Source organism: Pristiophorus japonicus, chromosome 15 (genome assembly GCF_044704955.1).
Source record: "Pristiophorus japonicus isolate sPriJap1 chromosome 15, sPriJap1.hap1, whole genome shotgun sequence".
Lineage (NCBI taxonomy): Eukaryota > Metazoa > Chordata > Chondrichthyes > Pristiophoridae > Pristiophorus > Pristiophorus japonicus.
In genome coordinates this window covers 40,725,950-40,745,923 of record NC_091991.1, presented here as the reverse complement: position 1 = coordinate 40,745,923, position 19,974 = coordinate 40,725,950, and the positions used below count along the sequence as shown (strand labels likewise).

Genomic DNA, 19,974 nt, shown 5'->3' with positions numbered 1-19,974 from the left:
TCCTCTTAGGTGCCAGGCCACTGGCCCAGCCAAAACCCTCCCTGGTGGCCTAGTGGCCAAAGTTAAAAAATGATAGAGTGTGGTGACGCACACGTGCTGTGGCGTCACCACGACTCCACCGCTGATTGACAGCAGCGAAGGCCCTAACCGACCCATTTTCAGCCAGTCAGCCCCCATTATGATCCATTTCCTGTAGGACTTTGAAAAAATGTCAAAGTCCTGCAGGAAATGGATCTACTCACCACACCAGGAGTTCCAGCGGTAAGTACCACGCCAAAACTCATAGGCGTGCCAGCTTCCTGGTGCACCTGAATTTCGGCCCCATAAATTGAGTGCTAGACCACAACAGCAAGCTTGCTTTCAATGCTATGAGGGTGTAGGGAAGTGAAAGAGTGTATGGTGGCCTATTCTTATCTTAAGAATTGAAGAGAGAAGTTCAAAGAAGTGGTACTGATAAAATTAAAAGACAAGAAGGCTTAAAACAAAGAAAGAACGTAGGGCATTAGAGGTTTGTCTGACCAAGTATCCGCACCATCACTAAGGCCACCTATTTCCACTCCGGAACATTGCCGACTCCACCCCTGCCTTAGCTCATTGCTGAAACCCTCATCTATGCCTTTGTTACCTCTAGTCTTGACTATTCAATGCACAGGCTCCCATGTTCTACCCTCCGTAAACATGAGGTCATCCAAAACTCTGCCCATGTCCTAATTCGCACCAAGTGCCATTCACCCATCACCTCTTTGCTCGCTGACCTATTTTGGCTCCTGGCTAAGCATTGCAGCAATTTTAAAATTGTTATCCTGATTTTCAAATCCCTCCATGGCCTTGCCCCTCCCATCTCTGTAATCTCTCGATATATCTTCACTCCTCTAATTCTGGCCTCCTGATCATCCCTGATTTTAATCACTCCTCCATTGGTGGCTATGCCTTCAGCTGCCAAGGCCCTAAGCTCTGGAATTCCCTCCCTAAACCTCTTTCCTCCTTTAAGATGCTCCTTAAAATCTACCACTTTGACCAAGCTTTTGGTCATCTGCCCCAATATCTCCTTTGTGATTTAATGTCAAATTTTGTTTTATAACGCTCCCATGAAGTGCCTTGGGATGTTTTACTACATTAAAAGGTGCTATTTAAATACAAGTTAAGAGGACAAGCTTTATTTGCATCCTGACCAGAAGTGTGAGGACATTAATTATGGAGCAATATTCAAGTCATCAGGTGCTTTAATATCACAACTGTCACATCAGTGCAAAGCATGGGTCTGCTTTTCACCAACACTAAAATTGTAGTGTAAATACAAAGTCAGGTTCGGACTCATTTCCAGACACAGCAGTGCTGGAGTCCGTGTAGTCTGACTCCATTCACAGCTGTGGGGGGGGGGGCATTACTTTTTATATTTACCTGCAATTAATGCAATTGTTTAAGAGCATAAAGAATCTAAAATGTAAACATTGGGAAGGGGAACTCTCCATTCATACAAGTGCCGAGCTCTTTACTGACAGAATTCCAAGTTGCAAAGTAAACTGGCTGAAAACTAAACTGTAGTTATTGACCTCTGACTGATAACTGAAACATACATGCATCTTGAGAAGGACTTGAGCTTCGTGGAGAATTAAGAAGCTTCTGGAGGAGGAGGAGGAAGTGATTGGCATGAAAGATGCTTCTTGGAGTCAGCTTTCACAACAAAGGTCAATGAGTTCCAATTCAGGTCATGGGAAGAATGTCAGTGGAGGAAAAAGGTGGAGCCAAAAGGTTAAGAAGTGGCAGCTCCTGCTTATTCTTGCTAGAGACAAGAATCTGTGCCTTTAAAGAAAACTTTGCACTGCCCTATTCAAAGACATGAATGAAGGGATGGACCTCTGCCAGCAGACCAGTTATTTAAAGACATATACTAGCTTGAAGAACTATAGCTATGTTTTTTAAATGTGCTGAAAGATTAATTGTCATGATAGTGCTATTGCCCTAAAGCCCAGGATTTGGAATAACTCTTTGATGTTATCAAACTATGTTTCATATCTCATGCCTTGAGATTCCAACCCACAAATGGAAAATAACTGGAGCATCCTTTACAGATATGATCTCTGTGTCAAATGGATTTACTACCATTACAAGTGGTAGTCAAAAAAGAACCCTGATGCTCATTGTTGCCAGCAAGCAGGAAGTATGCTCCCTGCCACAGCACAAATGGATTTGGTCTGCATAGATATTGTAGACAGGACACTACTTTTGAAAATAGTGTAGCTAATTTAATGTTCTCAGATATACCAGTCCAATTGTACCTACTGATACCTAGTATTTAGAACCATGTGTTCCTTCCCAAAGCACATGCTTAGAATACAATTTCAAAATCAGAAAAACTGCATTTATTTTAATATAATCAGAGATCACCATAAATTAAGAAATATCCTTTATACCAACATTAGGTTTTCTAGATGGAGCCTCATCAATCTCAAAAATTCAAAAAGTTTAACCACTGTAATTTCAGAAGGATTTACAATATATTACTGATTAATACACCACTTACTTCCAGAATGTGTAGTTGTGATTTCCCTTTTCACTGGAAGGTTACTAGAGCAGGAAGTGCCAGTGAGTCCAATATTATTCGCAATCATTCCCTGATCATCACCATAGACATCTAGAATACTGCTGGACAATGGCAGCTGGTTAAACAAGAGAGAGAAAAAAACCAGAATAGATAAATACTCAAAACTTGTAAAATAGAGTGTCAAAGATTTGCAGTCTGATATTTTATACAGTACTTATACTGCATTTACATTCATGTATTAATACTGAGAAAACATACTTAGTATTTTCTTCAGTTTGAGACCACCAGAGTCCTGAAAACTAGTAAATATAACCTATCAGATTGAGACCAGTTAGCTCAATTACTACATATTCAATAGTCTTTGGCAACTTTCTTTAAAAAAATCAACTGCACCTTACCTTAATTGAAAACAATCAACTTTATATGGGACACAGCTAAAACCAACTATTTAAAATCCATGTTTTATCACCTGCAATTTATAAAGTAAGTATCTGCTCGTAGGTATCAATCAATTAAGCAGTATAGTGGATCTATGGAAATCATTCCACATAAAAAGGAATGAGTTATGCTACACAGAGACATTCAGCAGGCAAAATGAATACTACAGCAACATGTTGGAAAAGAATACCAGAAATCACTAAACCACTATTTCTTTCTGCTTCCCTTTCTCCTAACCATTTTTTCAAACTCAAATATAAATTGGTCAATGCACTTAAATCTTCTTACATCCTGGTTATCTGGGTTACTCATGTATCTAAAGTTTTGATTGTATTCATTCCTAAATTGCTGGCACTAATCTGGAGTCAGAGTTTCAATTTCAACAGCTGTTGTTGGTTCATTATAATCATTGGAACTGTTTTTAAAAGGTTGATGAAGAACATTTGTAGACATGTACTAGAAAATGTAGAATAAGTAAAAAAAACAAAAAAAAACAACAAAAAAGAGGGCAGTTATAAGTGTCTGGAGTGTTCCCCAGATCGGGGGGCACTCGATCTAATGTTTATTTGTACTCCTCAAAAAGAGTTGTAGAATAAGTAATGTATTAATTCTTGATACCATGAAGTGGTGGTCTTATTTTGATCTGTGGTAATTAGCACAGTTGAAGTGACATGCAAGGCAGAGGCTAACATTTGAAGAATAGACCCTCAAGTGATGTAGCAGAGAAATTCTGATACTCGTGTAACAATACCTTAGCATAAATTATTATAAAAGAGCAAATGAAAAAACACAAACTCCTTAATAGTTGTAAGATAGTTTGTGAATTGTGATAGACTGTTTTCCAAAATATGCAACTTTTTTCACAATACATAGCTTGTACTAGTTTGAACTATTTACTTCATACTGACATTCAGCAAATGAAACTTCTGGCATTGATTTCACCAGCAGAATAATCTGTATTGGAGTGTGATCTGCTTATGGAATTTTACTCAAGTACTATCCTGTTTAGATAGCAATAACTCATGACAAAGCAGAGAGCATTCAGTGCAACTGTATATAACAAACACAAACTAAAAATAGACAAAATATATTCAAAGGGATGATGTTGATACATCTTATAATATCTACAGCTGTAGATGGCTTGCAACAACTTGCCAGACATCACATAACAGCATAAATATATTTTGTCTATTTTTAGTTTGTGTTTGTTATATACAGTTACACTGAATGCTCTCTGCTTTGTCATGAGCCATTTCTGTCTAAACAGGATAGTACTTGAGTAAAATTCCATAAGCAGATCACACTCCAATACAGATTATTCTGTTGGTGAAATCAATGCCAGAAGTTTCATTTGCTGAATGTCAGTATGAAGTAAATAGTTCAAACTAGTACAAGCTATGTACTGTGAAAAAAATTGCATATTTTGGAAAACAGTCTATCACAATTCACAAACTATCTTACAACTATTAAGGAGTTTGTGTTTTTTCATTTGCTCTTTTATAATAATTTATGCTAAGGTATTGTTACACGAGTGTCAGAATTTCTCTGCTACATCACTTGAGGGTCTATTCTTCAAATGTTAGCCTCTGCCTTGCATGTCAACAGGCACTTCAACTGTGAGCGGTATCACAGCAGGGGGCAATAGATAGTGATCAGGAATGGAAACCTGAGCTTTTCTCTTCTCTAGTCCCAGTGTTGCTGAACCTGTAGCACCCTGGCTGAGATCAACTGATTCCGTACAAAGCTGGAAGCGTCCAGGTATCTATGGATGAGTATAATGCTATTGACTACAAATTCCTCCATGATTTTCATTTATCTCCTGACCAAATTATGTAGCCACTATGACTTTGCCTATAGGATATATGTAGCACATGGGGGAATTTCTAGCCATTTATGGTGCATTTATTTACTGAGTCATCAAGGAAGTTTTACTATATAGTTTCAAATCAGAAAGGTCATACAAAGAGAAAGGAAAGGAGTTGCATTCATATAGCACCTTCATGACCTCAGGACATTCCAAAGTGCTTCACGACCAATAAAGTACTTTTGAAGTCTAGTCCCTGTAATTTGTGCAGAGCAGGGTTTCACAAACAGCAATGAAATAAATGAACAAATAATCTGTTTTAGTGGTGATGGTTGAGGGATAAATGTTAGCTCGGACACTGGGATATGTCCCCTGCTCTTCTTTGAATAGTGCCATGAGTTCTTTTATGGGCCCTCTGTTTAACATCTCATCTAAAAGATAGCAATTCCAACATTGCAGCATTCCCTCAGTACTGCACTGGAGTGCCAACCTATGGCTGCGATCTCTCCACACGTGGCGAGATCAATGCAGCCAGGGTTGGTGGCGTGTGGAAAGCCCGAGCCCACTCTCTCTCCCAAATCTTCCAATGTTCGGGCTTGTTAATCTCGCCCTGCGGGTTTCCCAGCCAATTTAAGAGGGAGCCAGTCTGATGATGTCATTTGATGATGTGTCATCAGCCAGTTTCCTTAAAGGGACCATGCCCACAATGGTTTTGACAGTTCTTCTGTCACTATTCTGCAGCATTGAGGTGCTGCAAACACTGAGAAGCACTGCTCCCATGACTCCCTCTAGATGCTTATGAAAGTAGTCACAGCATGCAGAGAGGTTCTCTTCCCGGCCCATGGGTGGAAGGGACCTCCCCAAGAGATCCACGCAGCCTCGTTGCACATTGCACAGGAGGACACAAGCAGGGATGTTGTCAGGAGGACTAGGCTGCAGTGATACAAACCTTTCAATGATCTCAGTAGATCACGAAATGTTACTGCAAAGCTACACTCAAACTCATCCTCTTACTCATCACATCCCCATCATTCTGCCTTCCCTACTCTACCCTGCACATCCATACTCACACCAACTGACTATGCACCTCCACCCATCCCACTCTCGCTATCTACATTATCAGTTCCTCATTTCACTCACCATCTCTCATACTCACCCTCATCCTTGTCCAGTCATGCCAACTAACAACACACAAGGGTAGGCACTTAGATCCTTTAGCCATTGTTCATGTATAGTCAATGTTGATGCGTAGTCAAACATTGAAATCTTTATTTTCAGCACTTTGTGTTCTTGGACAGATTTGTGGTTTAGTGAGCTGTAGTGAAAGGTGAGACATAACGGTACCCCCCACAATAGTGATGAATGTGAAAGGAATGATTTGGACATTGCAGGGATGCTTTATGGAGCTGATGTGGGGTGGTGCCAACCTGGTGCATCATGTGGGAGTCAGAGTGCACAGCATGAAATGAAATAAGTGTGGCCATGGTGAGGCCATCCCTTGCCTCCCAGGTAGCAATGAGATCGGGTGCTGATGTCCTGTGTCCTGTGCAGCATCAGGTGATTGCGAAGAAGATTGGTGATGCTGATGTGTTTAGTGATGTTGGTAGTGGGATTCTATAGATCAAGGTGAGATTTTTTCAAGGGGACTGATGATGCTGCAAAAGAAGGCAGGTGAGGTTGAGATGACGGAAGCGATCTGTCAATGGTGAGAGTGGTTGCTCCAAGGAGGTGACAGTGAATATAGAGTTCACTGCAAACACTTCCAACCTGCATACAGCTCAAAAGCCTCTTCCAAAACCTGAAGGCTTCAGCTTCTGACATTAGAAAGTGAACAGCCATGAAATGGTAGCTTTTATAGCACTTCTGCAACTGTCAACTAGCCAAAGTGATGGAGAGGCATAAGAACATAAGAACATAAGAAATAGGAACAGGAGTAGGCCATACAGCCCCTCGAGCCTGCTCCGCCATTCAATAAGATCATGGTTGATCTGATCATGGACTCAGCTCCACTTCGTTGCCCGTTCCCCATAACTCCTGATCCCCTTATCGTTTAAGAAACTGTCTATTTCTGTCTTAAATTTAGTCAATGTCCCAGCTTCCACAGCTCTCTGAGGCAGTGAATTCCAAAGATTTACAATGCTCTGAGAGAATAAATTTTTCCTCATCTCTGTTTTAAATGGGCAGTCCTTTATTCTAAGATCATGCCCTCTAGTTCCAATCTCCCCCATCAGTGGAAACATCCTCTCTGCATCCACCTTGTCAAGCCCCCTCATAATCTTATACGTTTTGATAAGATCACCTCTCATTCTTCTGAATTCCAATGAGTAGAAGCCCAACCTACTCAACCTTTCCTTGTAAGTCAACCCCCTCATCTCCGGAATCAACCTAGTGAACCTTCTATGAACTGCCTAAGTATATCCTTTCGTAAATATGGAAACCAAAACTGCACGCAATATTCCAGGTGTGGCCTCACCCATATCCCGTATAGCTGTAGCAAGCCTTCCCTGCTTTTATACTTCATCCCCTTTGCAATAAAGGCCAAGATTCCATTGGCCTTCCTGATCACTTGCTGTACCTGCATACTATCCTTTTGTGTTTCAGGCACAAGTACCCCCAGGTCCCGCTGTACTGCAGCACTTTGCAATCTTTCTCCATTTAAATAATAACTTGCTCTTTGATTTTTTTTCTGCCAAAGTGCATGAACTCACACTTTCCAACATTATACTCCATCTGCCAAATTTTTGCCCACTCACTTAGCCTGTCTATGTCCTTTTGCAGATTTTTTGTGTCCTCCTCACACGTTGCTTTTCCTCCCATCTTTGTATTGTCAGCAAACTTGGCTAAGTTACACTCAGTCCCTTCTTCCAAGTCGTTAATATAGATTGTAAATAGTTGGGATCCCAGCACTGATCCTTGTGACATCCCATTAGTTACTGGTTACCAACCAGAGAATGAACCATTTATCCCGACTCTCTGTTTTCTGTTACTTAGCCAATCCTCTATCCATGCTAATATATTATCCCCAAACCTGTGAACTTTTATCTTGTGCAGTAACCTTTTATGTCGCACCTTGTCAAATGCCTTCTGGAAGTCTAAATACACCACATCCACTAGTTCCCCTTTATCCACTCTGTTCATTACATCCTCAAAGAATTCCAGCAAATTTGTCAAACATGACTTACCCTTCATAAATCCATGCTGACTCTGCCTGGTCAAATTTTGCTTTTCCAAATGTCCTGCTACTGCTTCTTTAATAATGGACTCCAACATTTTCCCAACCACAGATGTTAGGCTAACTGGTCTATAGTTTCCTGCTTTTTATCTGCCTCCTTTTTTAAATAGGGGTGTTACATTTGCAGTTCTCCAATCTGCTGGGACCTCCCCAGAATCCAGGGAATTTTGGTACCTTACAACCAATGCATCCACAATCCCTGCCGCTACTTCTCTTAAAGATCCTAGGAAGTAAGCCATCGGGTCCAGGGGAATTATCTGCCTTTAGTCCCATTATCTTACTGAGTACCACCTCCTTAGTGATTGTGATTGTCACTGAGAACCTGACTCCACTTACCTGGCATGAAACCCAAGGCATGGCAAACCTGTCAAAAGTTTGGTAAAATTGTGCGTGCCTGCTTTTAACCATCTTAACTACCATTTAAGTACTTTTAATTATATAAATTCCCTGTTCCGCCACTTGCTATCAAGTCTGCGATCCGAACGCAGATATGACAGTTCAGAAACTCACATGGAGGTGGGTTTAGAGTGGGATCCCGACCTGCTATCAATCAGGGTCATTTTGACAGCAGCCGCGCCTCCAAACCGGCACTCGCCGGGCTGGGAAGATTTCAGCCTATGTGTTCAAAGCTCTAGCCTATAACTCACAGGTGAGAGTGTTACCACTGAGCCAAGGCTGACACAACAGATTGAGAATTCAGTTAAGATTGAACTGGTGAAAATAGATTGCATAAAAACAAGTTTAAGAAATTAAATTCCTTTAAGCTTATTTCTTTTACTTGAAGTCACACACAAGAAAGAAAGAACTTACATTTATATAGGGGCTTTAATGACCTCAGGATGTCCCAAAGCACTTTACAGCCAATGAAGTACTTTTTGAAATGCAGGGACTGTGACAAAATAGGAAATGCAGCAGCTAAATTGCACACAGCAAAGTCCCACAAGTAGCAATGAGATAATGACCTGATAATCTTCTTTTAGTTATGTTGGTTGAACGATAAACATTTTATAGTGGGGGCTTGTAAAAAGGGAACAGCAATAATCATGGGTGATTTTAACCTCCATATTGATTGGACAAATCAAATTGGTCAGGGTAGCCTTGAGGAAGAGTTCATAGAGTGCATAAGGGACGGGTTCCTTGAGCAGTATGTAACGGAACCAACCAGGGTAGGCTATCTTAGATCTGGTCCTGTGTAATGAGACAGGATTAATAAACAATCTCCTTGTAAAGGATCCCCTTGGAATGAGGGGACCCTTAGCATGGTTGAATTTCAAATTCAGATGGCAGGCAAGAAAGTTGGATCTCAAACCAGAGTATTAAGCTTAAATAAAGGAGACTACAAAGATATGAGGGCAGAGTTGGCTAAAGTAGACTGGGAAAATAGATTATTGTGTAGGATGGTTGATGAACAGTGGTGTACATTTAAGGAGATATTTCATAATTCTCAAGAAAAATATATTCCAGTGAGGAGGAAAGGGTGTAAAAGAAAAGATAGCCATCTGTGGCTAACTAAAGAAATAAAGGATGGTATTGAATTAAAAACAAGGGCATACAAAGTGACAAAAACTGGTGGGAGGACAGAAGATTGGGAAGCTTTTAAAAACCAGCAAAGAATGTGACTAAAACAAGGATTAAGAAAGAGATGATAGACTATGAAAGTAAACTAGCATGAAATATAAAAATGGATAGCAAGAGTTTCTACAGGTATATAAAAAGGAACAGAGTGGCTAAAGTAAGTGTTGGTCCCTTAGAGGACAAGACCAGATAATTAATAATAGGAAACATGGAGATGGCAGAAACTCTGAACAAACATTTTGTATCAGTCTTTACAGTAGAGGACACTAAAAATATCCCAACAGTGGATAGTCAAGGGGCTATTGGGGGGTAGGAACTTAACACAATCACAATCACTAAGGAGGTGGTATTCATTAAGATAATGGGACTAAAGGCGAATAAATCCTCTGGACCTTATGGCTTGCATCCTAAGGTCTTCAGAGAAGTAGCGGCAGGGATTGTGGATGCATTGGTTGTAATTTACCAAAATTCCCTAGATTCTGGGGAGGTCCCAGCAGATTGGAAAACTGCAAATGTAATGCCCCTGTTTAAAAAAAGAAGGCAGACAAAAAGCAGGAAACTATAGACCAGTTAGCCTAACGTCTGTGGTTGGGAAAATGTTGGCGTCTATTATTAAAGAAGCAGCAGCAGGACATTTGGAAAAGCATAATTCAGTCAGGCAGAGTCAGCATGGCTTTATGAAAGGGAAGTCATGTTTGACAAATTTGCTGGAATTCTTTGAGGATGTAACGAATAAGGTGGATAAAGGGGAACCAGTGGATGTGGTGTATTTGGACTTCCAGAAGGCATTTGACAAAGTGCCACATAAAAGGTTACTGCACAAGATAAAAGTTCACAGGGTTGGGGGTAATATATTAGCATGGATAGAGGATTGGCTAAGTAACGGAAAACAGAGAGTCGGGATAAATGGATCATTCTCGGGTTGACAATCAGTAACTGGTGGGGTGTCGCAGGGATCAGTGCTGGGACCCCAACTACTTACAATCTATATTAATGACTTGGATGCAGGGACTGAGTGTAACGTAACCAAGTTTGCTGACAATACAAAGATGGGAGGAAAAGCAATGTGTGAGGAGGACACAAAAAATCTGCAAAAGGACATAGACAGGCTAAGTGAGTGGCCAAAAATTTGGCAGATGGAGTATAATGTTGGAAAGTGTGAGGTTATGCATTTTGGCAGAAAAAAAATCGAAGAGCAAGTTATTATTTAAATGGAGAAAAATTGCAATGTGCTGCAGTACAGCGGGACCTGGGGGTCCTGGTGCATGAAACCACAAAAAGTGAGTATGCAGTTAAAGCAAGTGATCAGGAAGGCCAATGGAATCTTGGCCTTTATTGCAAAGGGGATGAAGTATAAAAGCAGGGAAGTCTTGCTACAGTTATACAGGGTATTGGTGAGACCACACCTGGAATACTGTGTACAGTTTTGGTTTCCATATTTAAGAAAGGATATACTTGCTTTGGAGCAGTTTAGAGAAGGTTCATTAGGTTGATTCCGGAGATGAGGGGGTTGACTTATGAGGAAAGGTTGAGTAGGTTGGGCCTCTACTCATTGGAATTCAGAAGAATGAGCGGTGATCTTATCGAAACGTATAAGATTATGAGGGGGCTTGACAAGGTGGATGCAGAGAGGATGTTTCCACTGATGGGGGAGACTAGAACTAGGGGGCATGATTTTAGAATAAGGGGCCGCCCATTTAAAACAGAGATGAGGAATTTCTTCTCTCAGAGGGTTGTAAATCTGTGGAATTCACTGCCTCAGAGAGCTGTGGAAGTTGGGTCATTGAATAAATTTTAAGACAGCGATAGACAGTTTCTTAACCAATAAGGAAATAGGGGGTTTTGGGGAGCGGACAGGGAAGTGGACCTTAGTGCATGATCAGATCAGCCATGATCATATTAAATGGCGGAGCAGGCTCGCGGAATGTATGGCCTACTCCTGTTCCTATTTCTTATGTTCTTATGTCCTTATTATCCAGGATATTGGGGAGAGCTTCCCTGCTCTTCTTTGAATAGTGCCATAGGATTTTTAAGCTTAAAAGTATTAGCATTTGTCTCAAGTATTTTTACAGCTTCTAATATTTATCTTTAACTTGTGAAACCCCTCCAGACATTTTGAAATTCCCATCTGCTATTTCCACATTGAGTAATTGCAGGGACAGTTTCACCATTTCATAACAGTAAGCATTATATGGGGAATTTTGCTGAGAAGGAAACTTTGAATTAAAGTGTTAAACTCCATTCTGTATTTAACTCCATATAAACTAGTAAAGTTATGAAAAAATAATGGAAGACTTTGGAACGTATACCAAATGTAATACAGCAGGTTGACGAATGCAGCTTCAAAAGATTTGGGGCTGGATTTTTGGCTTGTTGCTGCCTCTGTTTTCACCCCGGAGGGTGGCAATGGCGGTGGCCAGCTCTTCTGAGCGGGCGACCAGCTTTCAGCGCCCTGCCGGGGTTTTCGGGACTGGTTTCGGCGGGGCGTGGAACATTACCGCCCGGAAGTGGCGAGCCGGTATGCAACGCCCCTGGTTACGACACCAGCTCCATTTTTGGCTCCCGCCCAACCCGTAGCAATGCGTAGGGCTCCCTGCTGGGACCGCCTGTGAAAGCGGGTGGTCCGAGCTGTAGCAGCTGCAATGAGGTAAGTAATGTCGACCTCGGGTAAGTGTGATTGGTTTTTATTTTATTTTTTGGTGATTTATGTTGTGGTGGCGAGATTTATGTTGTGGTGGCGTGATTTAGTTATTGGGAATGTTTTTGGTGGGTTTTTTTCAGGGGGCGGGGGGCCCGGGGCGGGGTTCTCCCCAGGTCTCTCTTACAGCACTTCGAGGCCGGCTGTTTAGCTCGACATTTTCACATGCCGACTTAGCGCCCCAAGTGAGGTGTGTAACGCCTCCTTTAGGGCTCAGCCCCATAATCTGCCCAATTTTTCTGACTGAATTTTTCCAGGCGTTATCACGGCCACCCCGTTATCATTACCACCCCGAAATCTCAAAAGCCAAAAATCCAGCCCAATCTTTCCTATAAATAAAGTTACATTATAGTATTAGAGACGGCTATTTTACATGGAAAAATAATGTAACGTTTTGGCTAATACTTTTAGAGACCTGCACACAAGGTAAATACTCCAGTAAACATGAAAGCTTATTATGAAGAATCAATTAATTGCTCTTGCTGTCAATCATTTTTTAGTTTGTTTTTAAGAACATGTTAACATTTGGATTGCATTGTAAAATATCAAAAATAATGAGAATTCAAATGGTATGACCACCTACTCCGTTCTACGTTGTAGTTTTTGTCATAATTACATCACAAAAGGCCTGGCTCGGTGTCATCCTGTTTGTACTTTGGTTACTTTATAATCCATTGATAACCTTTGAAAGTTGAAAAGCCTCACAGGAGACAAAAACATCTAATCTGCATTTTTAAAAACTGCAAGATGCTTACATGTTAACTACAAGCATTAGATTGTTGTTTTTGCAACACCCTGCACTTTATTAACCTTAATATTATAGTACAGGTGGTTCTACTTCCTGATATCCATTTAAAAAGGCAATGATACTCTTCATACATGCCTCAACTCATGTCCATTGTGGTTTTTGAAAATACAGTATTAAGTCTAAGGTTTACAGAAAATGATCGCTAAATTCTTACTACTGAATATTAAAGGAGAAATACTGCCTATTTTTGGGGAATCTGGACAACAATGCAAAGTCTAGCCTATAGAAAGTTACACAATTCCAAGAATGTTTTCATTTGCAGTGTTATTTGAATAAGCAAAGCCATTGTAATTTTGCTACTATTTTACGTTTGATGCACAAATGCTGCTACCATTTTAGGACTCTGCATTCAGCACAGGGGTACTGTACTGCAGTAATGTACTGCACTACATTTATCTCATGATATTTTAATTTTGTACATATTTCTCAATATGCTGTCTCCGATATCTACTGACTATAGCCCAAACAATAAGGAAAAAGTCTATTTCTTACCAGTTTTATATTCTGTGATTCTATAAACTCCACAATAGTAATTGTTTTGCTTTTCTCCTTCATTTTAACTTTCCTTCTTTCTCAGAGCTGCGATGTGAGCAGGGATTAAGATACATGTGCTGAACATCAATTCACAAAAAGAAATGAACTCTGACTTCGTGGACTTTAACACTAATCTGATACAGAGTGAAATTCGCAAAATCATTCTCCTGTAGGCTGTTCAGCTCTTTGATGTTATGTCAAGCAGTGCAATTGTTAATGTTTACTGGCTTGCAAGAAACTATTTCAACAGAAGTTAAACAGTGAGGTGAAAAATCAATAAATCTGTGCTTGACGATCTGATATGTAGAAGGTATACTCCTGGTTGGATATTAGAGATTTTACTTTTCAGGACTTGCCATGAATAATAGCAAGTCTGCCTTTATCTTTAGTTTCCGCTTAACTGCTAGAAATATTCTTTCCAAGCTGCATATATAGATTTCACCATGGTGGATACCACCAGTAAGTAATACTATGTTCATAATTCCCACTGAATAATGCATCAATGCCTAGCAACCCTGAATAGTGGGAGGTGATTGCAAGGCAACCAATAATCATCTTGAGCACTATGCTTCATAGATAGACAAACTTTACTGTTATTTTAGGGCATATTTTAATGTGACTGTTCAAGCTCATTTCACTTGGCTGTTGTCATTCTTTACAAACTACAAAATAATAATCATGATCTTTGGAATTGTATTTTTTTAATATATGATAGTTTAAAATTGTACAGAGAATCTATCAATCCAGGCTAATCTGAAAAAGATAATGGGGTAAAAATTGGTATTCATTGCACCCGTTTTTAGGGCATCAAATGGGTGCAAACCGTAGCAGTTTAACAGTGGGACGGCCTGTGCCCAATTTGCACAGGCGTTGATCACACTGCTTTCGTTAGGTGTCTCAGGCAGATGCCTAAGCCGAATTCAGGAGCTTGTTGAAGGTCCCGACCTGCAAGAAACCATCAGCGGCAGGTCGGGGCCATAAAAGGAGCAGCGGGCGGCGGCCCAGTGAGCAGGGTGGAGGCATGCCACTACAAGGTACAGTGCAAGCTGGTGCAGGAGGGCAACGGCAGCAAAGAGTGACTTCAGCAAAGTCCAGGTCGGTGATTGGAGCATGGGCAGATGCAGCAGGAGCGGCGAGAGGGGCGAAGGAGCTGTGAGAGACTGTGGAGGAATGTGATTGGGGCCCAGGGGAGGCGTGAGCTCGGGACCAGGGGCCCAGGGGCAGCACCAGCCAGCCCACACTGCAATATGTGTGCGCACTAGGTTCGTGCAGCAGAGCAGATCTCCAGTTGTCTTGGGTAATCCTTGCCACTGGACCAAGACCTAACTCTGTCAAGCCCGTATGGTGGCTGGTGTGCAATGGACACCACACATTAAAAAAATCCACGCACAGGCATCTTCCACCCTTGAGGATGCAGTTCGGGTTCTTCATTCGAAACATCTGTGAACTCATCCTTTTTTTGGCGTGGAAGCAAGTTATCCTCATTTCGAGGGACTGCCTATGATGATGATGAACTTGTTGAAGGACCCCATCCAGAAATTAGTTGGCAATAAGCCCAATGTCTGCTTCACTTAGGATTCTTCAGTTGCCCCCTTGGCTGCCAACCCAGGTAAATTTAAAAAATCCATTTTCTAGAAACCCATCCTGTGGATTTTTTTTTAAACCATCCTGTAAATCCCTGTTTGTACACAAATATCAGGGATTATCATCTCTCAAAATAATGTATAAATGGTCTGCATTGCATGCAATTTGATATATTCTTCTGAATAAGAGCATTAGAAAAGTCTTCATTATCATTATATCTGATCACCTCTGATCATTCACTCATTCTTTTTATTATGTGCTGCTTTAAACACTTTTTGGCACCACTTCCCCCTTTACTCAAAGACAGGTCTCCTTCCTTTGTTGGACTCTGGATCTACTAATCATACTTAGATTCTTACTTTAATTCAGCTTCATCCTTAGCTAGTCCAGCATCATTCATAGAGTGCAAGTGTTGTGTTTTTTTTTATGCTATGTGCAGCACTTTACACTTTTCTGCATTAAATTTCATCTGCCTTTGCTCTCTCATACATATTTTGTCCAACACAGTCTGTACCTTCTGGGCTACCTCCTCCGATTTCTCTCCCCTCCCCCCCCCTTGCCCCCCAACCTCCTTCAACCACTTTGTATTGAGTTTCCAAATCCAAATCATTTGTGTAAATTAGAAACTGCAGTGGACTGAACACTAAGCTCTGGGGCACCCCACTCAGTACTTTCCCTGCACCTCCCAACCCCGACATAACTCTCCTTACGAGTACAAGCGGGATGGAAGTGGGGGCGGGTCGGAGTAGCCACCGCTCAAAGTCATCAGTGCCGTGCTGATGATGTCATCGCACTGGCGCGTCACAACATCCCTCCCCATCAATTAAAGGAGAGGGCCACTGCAAACTCTGCAGCCACTTTAGTGGCAAACACTGGGCCACCAGGGAGAGTTTCGGCTGGGCCAGCAGCCTGTTGGAGGCCTGGCCGAACCCATGGCCATAATTGTCGGCCCGATCTGGCAGTCAGCCGACCAAAAAAACACATGACATCGCCAATCCACAGAAAGGGTACCGACAGCAAAAGCTATCAGTGGCACTGACCAGTGGTGGGGCCGCTCCCCCGGGGCAATTCTGGGAAAGGGGCAATTTCCCACTAGGCAATTTCGGGTAGGGGTCGCTGATGGTCGGTAAGGGATCGACGCATGCACGCCGTGGCGGGAAAACGGGCAGAACGGTCCCCTACACCGTTCCAAACCTGAGGAAGGGCAATTTTAAAAATGGCGGCCCCTCCACGGAGACTCGGTGGCCACGGGCCTTATAGAAAGGGGGAATTTCAGCCCCCTTGTTTTTTTCACCTTTCACCTTATCTGTTCTCAGAGTTCACCCTGAATCACTACAGCTTTGAGTTTAATTGATAGTCTTTCATGCAGAAGTTTATAAAATGCCTATGTTGCTCACATCCCAAGAACACAAAAAAAACATATGGAGGGCTTTCCACAGTACACTGGGTTGCCACTTCCTCCAAGAAGTGGAGGAGATTGGTCAGGCAGGATCTTCTCCTTCTGAATCGAGATTAACTGCTATTTACTAGGTTATTGTTATACAGATATGTTTACTCCTGATAATCGATTCCATTATTCTACATGGAATGGAAGTAAGGCTAATGGATCTGTTTCCACTCTACTTGTACCTTCCCAATGTCGCTCATGATGTCTGTCAGCGTCTCACAAATCTCCTCCCTAGTCTCTCAGCACTCTGGGATAAATAACATCTGTCCCTGAAGTTTTATTTATTTTCATCCATTTTAGCCTGTCTTGGACTTCCATTTCATTTATATCAAAGGCATTGTTTTTGCTAAAGTTATCTCTGTTTGGGGAGGGCATGTTGCTCATGTCTTCCCTTGTGAATACTTGGAGGAAGTAAGTGTTCATCCTCAGTTTGCAGCCTCTTTTCTGGCTGTCTTCCTAATGCTGTAGTACTGACCAAATATTTTTATTCTTGTGTTTAGACTATGCTGCTGTTTTTTTTTTCTCGGCTCCTTTTTGCCCCACTGATCACCCTGAATTTTCCTCCAAGTGATCTCTTTCCTATTTCCCTGTATGGGCTTTGTAGCGGTCATTTATTCCTCTTTATTTCACCTTTATTTTGTTTGTTAATCCATTGAAAGTCAAATTTGTTCAATCTGAGCTTGTTTGTTTTAAGAATGCTACCCAAAATGTTGAGCATTTTTTCTCTCCGCCTCTCTGTGGATAAAGATACTTTTATGCACATACCAGACAAATGTAGCTAATATTTGTGTACTAGACACATAGGGGAAAATTGAGCCAAAGCAAATAATAAACTCCTAATATAAAAGTACAGCACATTTCTTGACAGAGCAGACTCCTGCTGCTGTGCGATTCCACAAGTAATGCTTGCCCTGTCAGCCTGAACAACATATAGGCCCCAATTTTCCACGTGATTTGCTCCTGATTTTTAGGAGCAACTGGTGTAGAACGGAGTATCTTAGAAATCGGAATTCTCCACATTTAGTTTTCTGCAGTTCTAGTCAGGTAGAACAGTTTCACTTTGGAACAGAATTTATTTTTCAAAAGGGGGCATGTCCGGCTACTGACGCCTGATTTCAAAGTTTCCACAGTGAAAACGTACTCCAAACTAACTTAGAATGGAGTAAGTGAAGATTTTTGTACGCTTGAAAAAACCTTGTCTACACTTTAAAAAATCAGGCGCAGGTTACAAATTAGGCGTAGGGAACGAGGTGGGGGGGGAAGGGAAGACAATAAATTCTACAATCAATCCTTAGTTATACTTATACAAATATTATACAAATAAATCCAATCTGAATAAAAATTTATAAGCAAAGAAAAGATTAAATAAACCATGTTCCTACCTGTGTGAAAGTGCTTCAGGCAGGCCTTTCAGGCAGCGGTGTGGCGTCAGTGTCTCGACGGCAGCGGCAGGCAGCAAGCAGCCTTCGAGCTGAGCTGCGGTGCTTGAGGCAGGCCTTCATTCCCCGCGAAGATGCAGCAACCGGACGGACCCGAGGCCATTCGGCCATGGGATTGCAGCGGCGTCAGTGGCTGGCCGGCAGCCGAAGAATCATCGCAGGACACACGCAGCTCATTAAGGTTCTTGAGGCATTCGGCCACGCTTTAGGGGCGGCGTCAGTGGCTGGCCGGCAGCCAAAGATACAGCAGCAGCCTTCGAGCTGTGAGGGGGACTGAGGCCATTTGGACAGGGAGAGGCAGCCACATCGACAGTTTTATATTTAAATTTGCAGAATGGGTGCTGCATTGTCAACACCATGTATTATGCAATGGTTTGCCATCAATTCACTGCATAGGAGAGAATTGATTAGAGCTCACCGCACCAGGAACGTCGTAGCCCATAGGTTAATGGGCAGGAGACCTTACCCACGTCGACAATATCGAACCAGGCGTCGTACCTGGACATGAGCGAGGCTGATTGTGTGAAAAGGCTGTGTTTTCACAGAGAAGTTGTCACTGAGATCTGTGATATGCTGAGAGCAGATTTGCAGCCCAGAAGCAGAAGGACAACTGCCTTGTCTGTTGAAGTGAAGGTAACAGCAGCACTTTCTTTCTATGCCTCGGGATCGTTTCAGGCTACAACTAGAGATGTGTGTGCCATCTCTCAACGTGCAATACATGCCTGCGTTTACCAGGTCACGGCTGCACTTTATGCGCGAAGGAATGACTTCATCAATTTCCCAATGACCGCACAAGCGATCCATGAGAGGGCTGTGGGCTTCTTCAGGATTGCTGGCTTCCCAAAGGTACAAGGCTGCATTGATTGTACCCACATAGCCTTGCGAGCACCCTTGGAGGAATCTGAGCAGTACCGAAATAGGAAAGGTTTCCACTCTATCAATGTGCAGCTCGTGTGTGACGACAAGCAGCGCATCATGTCAGTCGATGCGAGATACCCTGGCAGCACCCACGATGCATTCATCCTACGCGACAGCGTTCTATCTGACATGTTTGAGCAGCAGCCAGAAGGGCAGAGCTGGCTACTGGGAGACAAAGGGTACGGCCTGACCACCTGGCTCATGACGCCCCTACGCGTGACACGGACAGAAGCTGACCGTCAATACAACATGGCGCACATTGCGACGCGCAGCATCATTGAGAGGACCACTGGCATATTGAAACAGCGATTCCGATGCCTGGACCATTTCGGAGGACAATTGCAATACTCTCCTCAGATTGTCGGTCACTTCACTGTTGTGTGCTGCATGCTTCATAACTTAGCCATCATGAGACAGCAGGAGCTGGTAGTGGAACCCGAAGACCGACGTGAGGTTCCAGTGCATGATGTTATTATTACGGAAGACCAGGATGTGGATGATAACGACAATCAGGAAAGCATGCAAGTGCCTGATGCCGGAGCACGAGGTCGGAGGAGGGCCGTCCATCGTGCCCCTTTAACGATTGCTCGAGACTTGCGCCAGCAGCTCATCCGTGAATGCTTCAACTACTGATGCCTGAGGGCTCTGCGACCACTTTTGCATTTGGACATGTTTATTCTTTGCAGTTGTTCCTACGTTGTGTTGTGTTAATGGAACATGAAACCGTTTTAATGAAAAAATATTTTATTGGAAAGTTAACGTCACTCTAATAAAATATTTGTTGTATCAAACTATACTTTTTAATATGACTCTTGAAGAGCACTTAAAAACTTTAAGATCACTTATAAATTTGTAAAGTTACAAAAGTTACAAAACACTTTCTATGTAAAAAATTTTACACTCTAAGATCATTTACACTTCAAGATCACTTTTTAGATGCAAAATTAAATAA

General features: G+C 42.1%; 1 protein-coding gene across 3 annotated transcripts in view; it reads right to left on the bottom strand.

Moving 5' to 3' along the window:
* The window catches only part of tfec (transcription factor EC), a 131,869-nt gene that overhangs the window by 19,717 nt on the left and 92,178 nt on the right, over nucleotides 1-19,974 (bottom strand). For all 3 annotated transcript variants that reach the window (XM_070900356.1, XM_070900354.1, XM_070900355.1), the window contains exon 4: nucleotides 2,525-2,660. In XM_070900356.1, coding sequence (XP_070756457.1) covers nucleotides 2,525-2,660 — 136 coding nt within the window. The remainder of the gene's footprint in view (nucleotides 1-2,524; nucleotides 2,661-19,974) is intronic.